The sequence below is a fragment of the Mus caroli genome, chromosome 9 (assembly GCF_900094665.2).
Source record: "Mus caroli chromosome 9, CAROLI_EIJ_v1.1, whole genome shotgun sequence".
Lineage (NCBI taxonomy): Eukaryota > Metazoa > Chordata > Mammalia > Rodentia > Muridae > Mus > Mus caroli.
In genome coordinates this window covers 110,062,752-110,076,893 of record NC_034578.1, presented here as the reverse complement: position 1 = coordinate 110,076,893, position 14,142 = coordinate 110,062,752, and the positions used below count along the sequence as shown (strand labels likewise).

At 45.1% G+C, this 14,142-nt stretch overlaps 1 protein-coding gene and 1 non-coding gene across 8 annotated transcripts in view; both read left to right on the top strand.

Moving 5' to 3' along the window:
* Positions 1 to 14,142, top strand: part of Cnot10 (CCR4-NOT transcription complex subunit 10) — a 60,447-nt gene that overhangs the window by 29,495 nt on the left and 16,810 nt on the right. For 5 of the 7 annotated variants that reach the window (XM_021171733.2, XM_029481668.1, XM_029481667.1 and 2 more), the window contains 3 exons: positions 691 to 812; positions 1,961 to 2,137; positions 4,934 to 5,014. In XM_021171733.2, coding sequence (XP_021027392.1) covers positions 691 to 812; positions 1,961 to 2,137; positions 4,934 to 5,014 — 380 coding nt within the window. The remainder of the gene's footprint in view (positions 1 to 690; positions 813 to 1,960; positions 2,138 to 4,933; positions 5,015 to 14,142) is intronic. The other 2 variants (XM_021171734.2, XM_021171731.2) reach the window with 1 other exon arrangement.
* On the top strand, positions 13,964 to 14,068 carry LOC115031982. Its single transcript, XR_003837637.1, has one exon. It is a non-coding gene; the product is annotated as a U6 spliceosomal RNA (small nuclear RNA).

Here is a 14,142-nt window from a genome sequence, read left to right as displayed (position 1 = left end):
CTCTTTTTAAGATTTATTTATATATCATATGTAAGTACACTGTAGCTGTGTTCAGACACTCCAGAAGAGGGAATCAGATCTCATTACGGATGGTTGTGAGCCATCATGTGGTTGCTGGGATTTGAACTCTGGACCTTCAGAAGAGCAGTCGGGTGCTCTTACCCACTGAGCCATCTCACCAGCCCAAACAAACTCTTAATTCTAAAAGTTGGTGCTGGAGAGGCGGACACTTGCTTCTCTTGCAGAGAACCTAGGGTAGGTTTGTAATCTCGTGGTCGTACACAGCTGCCTGTAGTTGGGGGGATCCAAGCCCTCGACAGCTTCCACAGGCACCAGGTGCACACGTGGTACATATTCATATCAACAGGCAAACATTTGTGTACATAAAATAAATACATTATAGAACATAATAACTGGGGCTGGAGGGATGGCTCAGAGGTTAAGAGCACTCACTGACTCTTCTTCTAGAGGTCCTGAGTTCAGTTACCAGCATCCACATGGTGGCTCACATCCATCTCTAATGAGATCTGATAATCTCTTCTAGTGGGTCTGAAGACAGCTACAGTGTACTCAGAAATAAAGACATCTTTAAAAAAAAAAAAGCCATAATACTTGTAAATTATTTGTCCATATTTTATGCCATTTTTACTGTTTCTTTACATTTTATCTTAAATATTTTTTGTTTTCTAGACTTCTGAGCAAGAAACTAAAGGTCTTCCCACCAAAAAAGGCATTGTACAGTCTATTGTTGGTCAGGGATATCACCGTAAAATAGTTCTAGCATCACAGTCAATTCAGAACACTGTCTACAAGTAAGTATTTTCCCATGAGCCAGTGTGTCTCTGTAATAACACTGTCCGTGCTGTGGTTTTAGTGGGCAGTAGCTGGGCTTGATCATTTCACAGGAGGAATTGCTTTGTGGTGACAGTTTATTGCTACATCAGTAAACAGGCCCAAACTGAGTAAGTCTGTAGTGAGTTGGTCTGTCCACTGTAATGATGGTTTAGTGCGTGCATCTGTGGATGCAGAAACTGTCCAGGCCCTAAGGAAGCACACTATGCATTGCCTGCCATGAGTCAGAATGTCCACAAGAGGGCATTTGTCTCCTTCTTAGCTCATGTCTGCTTCCTAGAGAATTACTCCTCAGCCTTGTCTGTGAGTTCCCATCCAAGGATTCAGCCAACCTCTGATGAAAAATATTTACAGGCAAAAAAATTATAACCGTGTTGACCGTGTACTGACTTAGGTTTTAAGTGTGCACCACATGCATGCCTGCTTCTCAAGGAGTTGAGAAGAGAGCATCAGGTCTCCTGGAACAGTTACACATAGTCCTGAGCCACCATGTGGGTGCCGGAAGTCAGATTCTACAAGAACAGCTGGTGCTCCTAACTGCTGAGCTGTCTCCAGCCCACCCCATCTAGCGTACCTCCATTCTCATGGCTCCACCTACAGTTGCCTTGCGTTAGTACTGGCAGTGCAGAGTCTCCTCCTGTTCTGATGTATGTGCTTGCAGTCCTTTGTACTTTTATGTCTTGTATGAGATTTGGGGTTGGATTTTTTTTACCATTTGCTTATAACTGCTTTTATTAAACTTTTTATACATGAGAGAAAGTTCAGTAACAGTTAATGATTCTGGGTTTTTTTTTTTTTGGTTTTTTTTTTTTTGAGATAGGATTTTTCTGTCTTTACCTCTGAGTGCTAGGATCAAAAGTATGTGCCATCACAGTTAATGATTCCTTATAGCAGAAAAGTCTGGCCGGGCGTGGTGGCGCACGCCTTTAATCCCAGCACTCAGGAGGCAGAGGCAGGTGGATTTCTGAGTTCAAGGCCAGCCTGGTCTACAGAGGGAGTTCCAGGACAGCCAAGGCTACACAAAGAAACCCTGTCTCGGAAAAAGAAAAAGAAAAGTCTGGTTTCTTTTTCTACAGTCTGTAAAGCTTATTTGTCTTGTTCTTTGAAGTGACGGTCAGTCTTCAGCCATTCCTGTAGCCAGTGTGGAGTTTGCAGCCATCTGTCTCAGAAATGCCTTGTTGCTGTTACCTGAAGAACAGCAAGATCCCAAGCAGGAAAATGGCTCCAAGAGCAGCAGCCAGCTTGGAGGGAACACGGAGAGCAGCGAGAGCAGCGAGACGTGCAGGTAGCCATCCGTCACCTGACACTTTCAGAGGTTTAGTCCATTCTTGTCATAGTAGGGCATGTGGTATCACACAGGCAGACATGGTGCTGAGTTCTCCGTCTGGATCCAACCGCAGCAGGAAGAATGAGATGCTGGGACCTGGCTTGAGCTTTTGAACACTCAAAGCCCACCCCTAGTGACACACTTCTTCCAACAAGGCCACACCTTCTAATCCTTTTAAATAGTGCTACTCTCTGTTGACTAAGATTCATATATATGAGTCTAAGGGGGCCATTCTTACTCAACCCACCACAGGAAGGCAAGGGTTTGGTCTTGATCGCATACTGTTGCGGGAAACTGGGACAGGAACTGAAGCAGACAGAAGCTGAGGAAGAACTCTGTTGCATGTGGTTTTAAAAAACACACCCCTGCCTTTGACCTAGACAGCAGCAGCCCTCTGGCCCCTCTCAGCTTAGCTCTGAGTGTGAGCGGGGCTGCAACTTGCCCCACTTCTGGCTGGCCTAAGAGCTGCCTCGCTCTACGGCTCGCTCTCAGCTTCTCTTGTATTCCTCTTGGCTTAGCTTCACCAGGCTGCCATAACTGACCCGTTTCTCTCTCTCTACCCCACTTTGCTCCTCAGATGGAAACACTCAAGACAGTTTTATTACTTTAGAACTTGCCTGCTAGCACAGTTGCTGGGCACAGAATCTCCTGCTCTAAACTTATCATCCCACCTGTACCAGCCAGCCTCTGCAGACCTCCAGTGGCAGCAGCCGCTGGTTCTAGCTTCTCCAAGATCTTGTATGATTGTTTCATGCTTCTCCTTCCAAAGCCTTCTCCTCCTGGGACCCAGAGGCCCAACCTCTACCTTTTGCACAGCAATTGGCTGCTTACTTCTTTATTGACCAAATCAAGAACCAATTAGAGAACCAGATCTCAGTATCAGCACCTCCCCCTAGACAGGCCTATTCCACATGGCTTGCTTCCCATAGCTCACTGTGCTTTTTGACATAACCCAGATGCATCTGTCCAGGATGACACCATCCACAGTGGACTGGGTCTTTCTGTGTCAGTCAGCAGTCAAGAAAAAACCCCACAGACTTGCCTCTAGGCCTTGTCTCAGTTGAGGTCCCTCTTCCCAAGTTACTCTAGCTGTGTCAGTTTGACAAAAAAACTAACCAATGTACCCACCTTGGCAAAAGTCCTTTAGGATTTCTTCAGCAAACCTGTCTGTCTGTCTGTCCTTTAGATAGCTTCCCAAGCTTCCTCCAGCAGTTCCAAAATTCACTCATACCAAAGGAGAGACAAGTTGAGTGAGCAGAGCACTTGAAACAAGATAGGCTCTTCTTTCTTAAAGAGTGGCTTGGAGGCCAGAGCCAGGTATGATGGCACACTCCTGTGGCCCATTCTGGGAGCAGAAGGACAACAAGCTGTATACTAGCCTGGGATATGTAACAGAACCCTGTCTGGAGAAATAGGAAAGAAGAGAACCACAGTTAGGATAACAGTGGGGATATTTGAAAGTCATGTGTGCCAGAGACAGTTTTTTTTTTTTTACATTTGTTGACTATTAGGAGCCAACCTGGGGTGAGGTGGAATTTGCCTTTAAGCTAAGCACTTGGGAGACAGGCAGACAGGCCACTATGTGTGTTCCATAGCACATCTATGACCACAGATAATCACATACACACATTTTTAAAAGTATATATATATATGTGTATATATATATATATATATATTTTTTTTTTTTTTTTTTAAGTGCCAACTAGATGTGCTAGCACACACCTTTTATCCCAATAGTCAGGAGACAAAGACAGACAGAGGTCAGCCTGGTCTTCAGCTTGAGTTCCAGGACAGACAGGGCTGTTAAGCAAAGAAACCCTGTCTCAAAAAAAAAAAAAAAAAAGAGTAAGCAAGAAAAGCCAAGCCTTTTTTTTCCCCCTGCAAATCAGCTTCAGATAGGTAGTGAGCCTTCTGCCTCAGCCTTCCTGGTGATCAGAGGTGTGAGCCACCATGCCCTGCTGGGAGGTCTGCTCTCTAGTATCACCTGTAAACTGCATCTCCATTCAACACTTTTCTTGATTATTAGACTTTTTTTTTTTTTTTTTTTTTTTTTTTTCGAGACAGGGTTTCTCTGTGTAGCTCTGGCCGTCCTGGAACTCACTCTGTAGACCAGGCTGGCCTTGAACTCAGAAATCCGCCTGCCTCTGNCTCCCGAGTGCTGGGATTAAAGGCGTGTGCCACCACGGCTCAGCTGATTAAAGGCCCACACCATCATGCCTGGTTTATGAAATGCTGGGAGGGAATGAGGGCTTTCATACTTGTTGGATGAGCACTCTATCAGCTGAACCACAAAACAGTTTATTTACTAAAGACATTTTGAGCTGGCCAGTGGTGGTGCACACCTTTAATCCTAGTACCTGGGAGGCAGAAGAAAGTGGATCACTTGAGTTTGAGGCCAGCCTGGTCTACAGAGTGAGTTCTAGGACAGCCATGGATACACAGAGAAACCCTGTCTAGAAAAACCAACAAAAAAAAAAGGAAAGGAAGAAGAAAAAGTTGAAGTGTGTAAATGTGCTTATGTAGTAGAGATGTTGCCGCCAGAGATTGTGTAAAAGTACTGTTGTGTGCTAGGGAAAATACAGTAGTGCAGTGAGATTGTTTGGAGTTAGCATGTTTGTAGTGCTAGGCCTTCGTGCAGTCATTGCTCCCATTTGCATATGTTGTTGTCAGAACTGGGTTGGCGTGGAGTAGGAACAGGAGAACAAATTGCACAGTGGTGTTTCTTTCCTACCTAAGAGTCTTTCTCTATTTCAGCAGTAAAAGCCATGATGGAGATAAGTTCATTCCTGCTCCACCGTCTTCTCCGCTGAGGAAACAGGAGTTAGAAAACCTCAAGTGAGTACCTTAGGTGGAGCAGCCACTGGGATGAGCACCTGCCCTTGACCCCATCACACCACTGCACATATGCATGGTGGGCCCCACTGTGCGGGTCTGCACTAGCTGGGGCCTCTGTGCAGCACTGTCTTCTGCCTGTGAGCATCCTACATGACCTAACAATCCAGCCTTCCCTTCCCTCACCTCACCTCACTGCTAAAGCTCCAGGGTGTGCAGCCACACCTGCCTTTTCCATGGGTGCTGGGAAGCAGAGTCGGGTTCCCACACCCACACGGCAGTGCTCTTACCCACTGTCAGCTGCAACCCCAGTAAGCTTATCTGAACAAACTGGGATGGTGAGGCCATAGTGCTGGGGAGGTAGGTAGTGCTGGGGGAGGGGTAGGTAGCCAAGGACTTGTGCATGTTGGGCAGGTACTTCATCGCTACCATTGAGCTAAGCCCCACCCCAAGTTATAAGATCCTGGTTGGCTCTTATTAGACAATACTTCTCTGAAAAAGTAAGTTTTCTAGTGAGCTAAACAAAGGATGTTGGCTCATATACAAAAAAAAAAAAAAAAAAAGGACTAAAGAAAACAAAGATAAAAGTCTCAAAACTAGGAGCTGAAGAGATGACTCAGGGTTTAAGAACACTAAATCTACCAAATACACTAGTCAGTCCAGGGAGCCGGGAGACCTGCAGGAGCCTGCCTCTGCCTCCTAAGTGCTTTTGGGTTTGGGATTTTATTGGTGGTAGTGGTTTTTGTTGTTGTTTTTTTGTTTGGTTTTTAATTTTTTAATATCACTGGGCCATCAAGATGATTTAGCCAGTAAAGACGTTTCCCCACCAAGTCATGTCCTTGTGCTCAGTAACACTGAAGGCACAGTATAGGGGTTTCCTGTTTCCAGCAGAGCCGATGCGGGGGAGTCATCTGCACCACTTTTTAAGATATATGATCAATCTCGAGTTTTCATTTTTCTCTTCTTTCTTTCTTTCTTTCTTTCTTTCTTTCTTTTTTTATCATATATATAGTATTCTGCCTGCATTTATGCCTACATGCCAGAAGAGGTCATCAGATCACAGTATAGATGGTTATAAACCACTATGTGGTTGCTGGGAATTAAACTTAGGACCTCTGGAAGAACAGTCAGTGCTCTTAACCACTGAGCCATCTCTCCAGACCGAGTATCAGTTTTTCATGTGCATATAAAAGAAGACAAGTCTAAAAACTCCATTCTAAGCAGGCTAAAGACAGGTAACAGATAGTTGAGGTACTTAAGAGATTCTGTGTTAAATCAGAGTCTTTCAGAAGCCTCCTGGAGGCTGGGATGTAGTTCAGTTGGTGAATGCTTTCTTGGCATTTACAAAGTCCTGGATTTTTATCCCCAAAGCTAGCCCTGGTCACACAGGCCTGTAACCACAGCACAGTGAAGGTGGAGGCCGGAGGGTATAAAGAATAGATAGCCGGGCAGTGGTGGCACACGCCTGTAATCCCAGTACTTGGGAGGCAGAGGCAGGTGGATTTCTGAGTTCAAGACCAGCCTGGTCTACAGAGTGAGTTCCAGAACAGCCAGGACTGCGCAGAGAAACCCTGTCTCAAAACACCAAAAAAGGCCGGGCATGGTGGCGCACGCCTTTAATCCCAGCATGCGGGAGGCAGAGGGAGGAGGATTTCTGAGTTTGAGGCCAGCCTGGTCTACAAAGTGAGTTCCAGACAAACAAACAAAAAAACAAAACACCAAAAAAAAAAAAAAAAGTCAGCCATGGTGGTTCCCGCCTCTGATCCTACCAGTTCAGAGATAGAGAAATACTATCTCAAAAAACAAAGAGAAATAGAAACAGGGCCTGGCTTCTTGCTGAAGGGCACTTGCTATTTTTCCAGAGGAGACCCAGGTTCAGGTTTAGCACTCACAGTCAGTTGGCTCACGGCATTGTTAGCTCCAATTCCACAAGTTAATGGGAGGCCTTCTTGTGGCTTCTATGGACACAGCACACAAATTGGGCACATTTACCCACAAAACCATTCATACATCTTTTACGATGTCAAGATACATCTTTTTAGGAATACTGATTTCCCCCATTGGGAAGTGTTTCAGGATTGACTGATGGGGCTGGAGGTGTGGTTTTGGTGCTTCAAAGCCCACGCTGGGGTTGGAGAGTTTTGTGAGGACCTGGGTGGGATTCCCAGCACTCATAGTTACCCACAACCGCCTGCAACTCCAGTTCCAAAGGATTGCATGCCCTGTCTGACCTCCATGGATAACAGGCATGTACATGGTACATATACATGCATATAGGCAAAGCATTCATACACATGAGATAATGCACACAAATCTTTAAAAATCACGTGTTATGGGCTGGAGAAATGACTCAAAAGGTAAGAGTTCTGGCTGTTCTTTCAGAGGTTCTGACTTCAATTCCCAGCAACCACATGGTGCCTCATACAATCTATAATGAGATCTGGTGCCCTCTTCTAGCATGCAGTCATACACTCGGACAGAACACTGTGTGCATAATAAATACATCTTTAAAAAAATAAATAAAAACAAAAAACTTGTTGCTCTTCCCAAGATCTGGTGTTCCATTCCCAGCGCTCAGGTCAGGTAGCTTACAGCCTACTGTGATTCCAGCTCAGAGATCCAGTGCCCTTCTCTGATCTCCAAGAGTTCCTGCTCATATGTACCTGACAATATACACACTATTAAAAATAAAATTTAAAAAACGAAGAAAGAATGTGAGCTCAGGATGGCACTAGGACTCAGTAGACAGAGATAGACAGCTCTGAATTTGAGACCATCCTGTTGTGTATAGCAAGTTCCAGACCAGCCTAGGTTTATAATGATGACACCGAGTCTCAGAGAAATAAAAGTGCAGAGCTGGCTGCCCTTCTAGAGGACCTGGATTCCATTCCCAGCACGCATGTGATAGCTCACAGCTGTTTATCCCAAAGATGTCAGAAAGACCATCAACCCAAATCATCATGGCCAAATTAATTAAGGCAAGCTTTTTTATTTATGTACACGGGCTGCCACTCCTGAAGACAGGGTTCAAGAAATCAGCATTGAACATGACAAAGACAAGGTTTTCATAGCTCAGGGGTAGGAAGTTCCTAAACGGGGGAGGGATCTGGCTGACAAATAAGTTGGTTATAACCTTCTGGACAAAGCCGTGGTTGTAAGGTAGTCATGGCAGCGGGTGGGCATAATAACATCTTGACAGATGGTTGTGACCTCCTGAATAAAGGAGCGCTTGCAGGTAGTCACAACACCTTCTGAAACAGAGATGCAACATTTTCTTAGAGCGGATACTTTGAGAGAACATATGATGTTTAGAAAGGATATAGGTATAGTCCAACCAACAGTGGATGGTGCTGGATGGTATTGGTATGCCTTGCCATTCCTTACGGGTCACTGTTGGGCTTGGCTGACGATGCTGGGTGAAATTGGCACACCTTACCATTCTCTTGTCGGTCATCATTTGTCATGACTTCATAGAGACCAAAAAACATCTAGTGGTGTTCTGGTGGCTTCTTGCCACTTCTGCAGATCCAGGCTTATTAATAGAGCCTTACAATTTCTTGTAGGTCACTGCCATTACTAATTCGTAAATGGTGTTTTCAAATGGATCGAACTGCCGCTACTGATTTGTGTACAATAAACTGCTGATATCCTGACAGCACAGATTAGATTTGCTCCAAAAAATATTTCTAAACGGTCTACATCCGTCTTTGCTCTAGTAGTCTTTCCTTTCCACTACTTTGGTGGGTAATGGGCTAGAAAAGAAATTAAAACATATAAGAGCCCTTATTTAAAGTAGGTTTTTTTAAACCTACAGAGAAGGTTTCTGTTTGTCTTTACTGTAAAATGGCCCAAGGTGAATGCAGGCTGGTTTATCAACCATTGTTCCAGTGTCAGGTGACCTGATGCCCTCTCTGGGCTCCATAGGCATGTACACAATATACACACACACACACACACAAAGTCAGTAAGACAACAACAAAGGATGCTGTTATCATAGATAATATTGATCAGGACTGGTTGAAACTTGGTGGCCTTTATGTCCTAGACTTTGTGTTCCATGCCCAACACTGCCAAGAATTTATTTGATGTTAAAAATAAGGTGCTAGAGAGTTGGCTCAGTGGTAAGAGCACTGGCTGCTTTCCCGGAGGATCTGGGTCCAATCCCAGCACCCACAAGGCAGCTCATAACTATAACTCCAGTTCCAGGGATCTGATACCCTCACAAAGACATACGTGCAGGCAAAACAATGTACATAAAATAAAAATAAATCATATTTAAAATAAAAATAAGCTGGGTGTGGTGGCGCACACCTTTAGTCCCAGCACTCAGGGAGGCAGAGGCAGGCAGATTTCTGAGTTTGAGGCCAGCCTGGTCTACAGAGTGGGTTCCAGGACAGCCAGGGCTATACAGAGAAACCCTGTCTTGAAAAACAAACAAACAAATAAATAAATAAATACATAAATTAGAGGGCTAGGCAGTGGTGGCTCACACCTTTAATCCCAGCACTCAGAGGCAGTGACAGACAGATCTCTCTTTGAGTTCAAGGCCATCCTGGTCTAAACAGTGAGTTCTAGTACAGCAAGGGCTACACAGAGAAACCTTATCATTTACAAAAGGAGGGGAGTGAGGTGTGATGATGTATTCATGTAGATTTGTTCATATAATCTCAGCCCTGTGGAGGTAGAGCCTGGGAGGTGAATGGTTGAAGGTCACTCGCAGCTACATAGCAGCATAGAGTTTGAGGCCAGCCTGGTATACAGGAAACCCTGGCTCAGAGGGGCCTGGGGGCATTGATGAATACAAGGTCATGGAGGCTTACTGTATTTTCCTTTCTTATGTGTGTATGGATGTTTTGCCTGTACTCAGTACACATGCACATGATTTAGGATTTCAGAAAAGATGACAGCAGTGCTAGGGAGGTATAGGAATCATTGCTGGAACCAGGCTGGGGAACGTCTGTACAGGAAGTTAGAATCAAAGCACACAGCGTAAAAGCGAGTTCTAAGTTGTCTCTTAGTAAGAGGTTCCAAATTGGATAAAAGGAAATGTTCAGGACAAACATAATTAGTTAGCCCCAGTGTAACTATTGTACAAACATAAATCTTGGAAGGTTAGGTAATTCCCTAGCTCCTGCTGTGATACCCTTTGAGTTCTTTCTCCGTTGATTCAAAAGACCTCCCAGGGATTGTTGTTCAGAAAAGGAGTCCAACTGAGAACTGACTGAGAACATGCAGGAGGCAAGCGTGGTTAAGGGTTATGTTTGTCTTGAGGTTTTCCCCAGGGCAGGACAGGTGAGACCTGCTGGGTGCTCTGCCTTGCCTGGTCTTCTCTGTATTGTTCTTCTTAGGACCCAGCCTACCCTCCCCATTTCAATTGGCTTTTGGGCTTTTTGTTTTGTTTGTTTCTATTCGATGCATAGCCATACTGTGTAACCCATAGTGATCCTCCTGCCTCAGTGTCTCCAGTGCTGAGGTTACAGGTATTTTATGACTTAAGTATGGTTTGCTAAAGCCTGCCTATCCGGTAAATTCTCCAGAAACGAGCCTGCCCTGTCCTGCACCTTATTTGCACTGTGTCCACCTTAGCACCATTCCATGTGCCTCCAAGGAAAAAAAGAATCCTGAGAATGTGGTAGCTCACACCTTTCACCCCAGCACTAGTGTGGCAGAGGCAGGAAGATTTTATGAGTTCAAGATTAGCTTGGACTACTTAAGTTCCAGGCTGGCCAGGGTTACATACTCCTGGAGGTGCTATAGCCACATGTAAGGTCCGTACTTGTAATCCTAGGACCTAGGGGGGAGAGCGAAGTGAATGGAAAGGCCAGCTGAGGCTACTTTAGCAGACCTCTTGGGGACTGCAAATGTGGCTCTTTCCATAGATTGCCTAGCAAGTGCTAAGCCTTTGTTTCTGATCCCCACCACAGCATAGAGGACATGGTGGTCACACTCTGAGAATCAGATTATAGCTGGCAGGTATTTTTTTTTCAGGATTTCTTGTAGAGAAGTAGAATAAGCTTTGTAGTTTGGGACTATTTGTTCTAGTTTTGTTTCTTTGAGTTCTTACATTTTTCACTTTTGTCGTGCATTGGTTTTGTTAGCCAATTTTTCAAATGATACTTGTTGTGAAATTGCATTGTAAAGACGTTTTCTTTTGGAAAATGGTGGTTTTGGCTGTGTCAGCCTCTTCCCCTTTGGTTGGGGTTTGCAGTGTCTGGACTGCTTTCCTTTCGTCCCCAGGGCATCCCTCCCTCGGACAGTTCTTACTGCCTTGGCTTCTGCTGCTGCTTAAGGAGACATCCCCTTCACCTTTCCTTCCTTCCTTCCTTCTCTCTCTAGTTGTTGTCTGAGGACTTAGCTGGCTCCTCAGGCATGTGCTGTAGAGTGAGGGTTTTGTCAGATTCTCCACAGGGGGCAGAAGCTCGAGTGTCCGTGCCCTTGCCTCTTCCATCTTCCAGTCGGATGAGCTGTCAGATCCACTGAGCGTCAGGTAAAACAGATCAGACAGTGACTCCAGGGTGTAGTGTGTGTTGGGGATGGGGAGTATTTTAAGTAGCAATGATCAAAAGTAAAATGATTTCCTGCGAGGGCTTAGTAGATAGAGCGGGGCGAGTTTCTTTTTGTTGTTCAGAGCCTATGGGAAATAGTATTTTCTAACAGGAAACTGAGTGGAATGGGTGCTAAGAAGTGATCTGGAGTGTATTATCAGGCCCCAGGAAGAGGCATCGTAAAAGTTGGTTCAGGGCAGGGAAGCTGCCTAAATTCCCTTGATCTGGATGCCAGCCATATTTGTTGGTTTTGGTGCTGAGGACTGAGTGTTAGCTAAGGTATCTACTACCGAACCATCCCCGGCCCCCAATTTTATATTGACATATTTAAATGTCAAAGGAGGTTGATTTTACTAATAGAATCTTTTTTTTTCTCCTAGAGACAGGGTTTCTCTGTATAGCCCTGGCTGTCCTGGAACTCACTTTGTAGACCAGGCTGGCCTCTGCCTCCCCAGTGCTGGGATTAAAGGCGTGTGCCACCACGCCTAGCACTAATAGAATCTTACTGGTGCTGTGGTAAAGGTTGGGGAAACAGTGACTCTCTTGCACATAGGTATGCTGTGGGCTTGCTGGAAAACTAGCCTGCTGCAGAGCTTCCGTGATTGACTTCTGGACCCACAGTGACTTGACAGTGGGCTGCAGCAGTAATAGCCACCTACTGTCAGGAAAGCCTGCCTCGTGTGGTCCTGTTCTGGGCACCAGGAGCTACAACGTGCTGTGGGAACCAAAGAAAGAGGGGTCTACTGCAAGTTTTGCTTTTGTTGTTTTTCTTTTGCTTTTTTTTTTTTTTTTTTTCTCTGAGACAGGGTTTCTCTATTTAGCCTTGGCTGTCATGGAACTCACTCTGTAGACCAGGCTGGCCTCAAACTCANTATTTAGCCTTGGCTGTCATGGAACTCACTCTGTAGACCAGGCTGGCCTCAAACTCACAGAGATCCGCCATCCTCTCTGCCTCACAAGTGCTGTGATTAAAAGCCTGCACCAACACACCCAGCTTGTTGTTTTTCTTGAGACAGGGTCTTGCTGTACTGTCTATCCTAGCCTTGACCACTGTCCTCCTGCCTCTGCCCCCAACGTCTTGGAATACAGATGTGTACCACCATGCTTGGCATAGCCCATATTCTTTAACAGTACCTGTATACCTCCCAGAGAATAGTGCAGTGTTGATAAGTGTAGAAAACTGTGCTGCTGCTCTTAAAGAACTTACTTTTTGCCTTCATTGGAAGAGCCACGGGTAAAACTGGATTTAAAAAAGGATTAAACATTGGACTGGTGGACTTCTTCCGCTGCTGGAGACCCTTATCCTCAGACTGCAAGTGCAAGGGTCTGCATTCAGTCCTAACACTAAGTAATTTTATTCTCCCTTCTAACAATACAGGTGTGACTGTTATTTTTTTTTTCTTTATGTGTATGTGTGGTTTCACTGTTTGTACCTGGTGCCTATGACGGACAGAAGATAGTATGCTATCCCCTGGAGCTAGAGTTACAGACAGTCGAATCCAGGAATCGAACCCAGGTCCTCTGCAAGAGTACCCAGTACTCAACTTCTGTGCCATATCTCGAGTACCCCCTCCTTCTTTAATTTTATTTTTCTAAATGTAACCAGGTGCCCTGAAACACAGTATGCTTTTGCTTCTGTCTTGGTGCACTGTGTATTTGGAGAATGTATAGCATTGCTGTTCTTAAATAAAAACACAAAGGGGTTAGACCGGAACTAGAAGGTAGCTCAGACATGCACATTACCTTACTTTACTGGGTAAAAGTGCTTGCCGCCAGTAAGACCTGAACTCAGTCCTCAGAATGTACACGGTAGGAAGAGAGAGCCACCCCGACGAGCTGTCTCTGGCCACTCTCCATGTGATGTAGCACATACATGTTCACACACACCCAAGATAATTTCATTCAAGTAAAAAGGCTTTAAAACAAAATAGGAGTAAGAAGATTGGTGTGAGCCGGGCAGTGGTGGTGCACACCTTTAATCCAAGCACTTGGGAGGCAGAGGCAGGCAGATTTCTGAGTTCGAGGCCAGCCTGGTCTCGAAAAAACAAAAAAAAAAGAAAGAAAAAAAAGAAAGGAAGGAAGGAAAAAAAAGAATCAGAGAAAGCCAAGTTCGGTGACATTGAGCTTTCACCCCAGTATGCTAGATGCAGAGGCAGGTGGATCTGAGTTTGAGGCCACTCTGGTCTATCTAGTAAATGCCTGAAAGTGACTCGTGTACAATCCTAACATTGGGGAAGCTGAGACAGGAGATTTGCTGTGCGTTTTGAGGCCAGACTAGACTACAGAATAAGGCCCTGTCTTTCAGCAGTTGATGGGGCTTGAGCCTGTCATTCAATACTTGGGAAGCTCCTGTCTAAAGCCCGTCTAGACTGTAAGTTTGAGGACAGTCTGTAAGACCCTTTTTTCCATCCTTTAGTTGACAGCATATATACCAAAATTGGATCAATGCAGAGATTAGCATGGCCCCTGTAGAAGGATGACATGAACATTTGGGGAGAGGTAATGGGTATGGAAGGGCAAGGACGGCAGTATACATGGCAGGCAGTATACATGGGAGGCAGTATACATGGCAGGCAGTATACATGG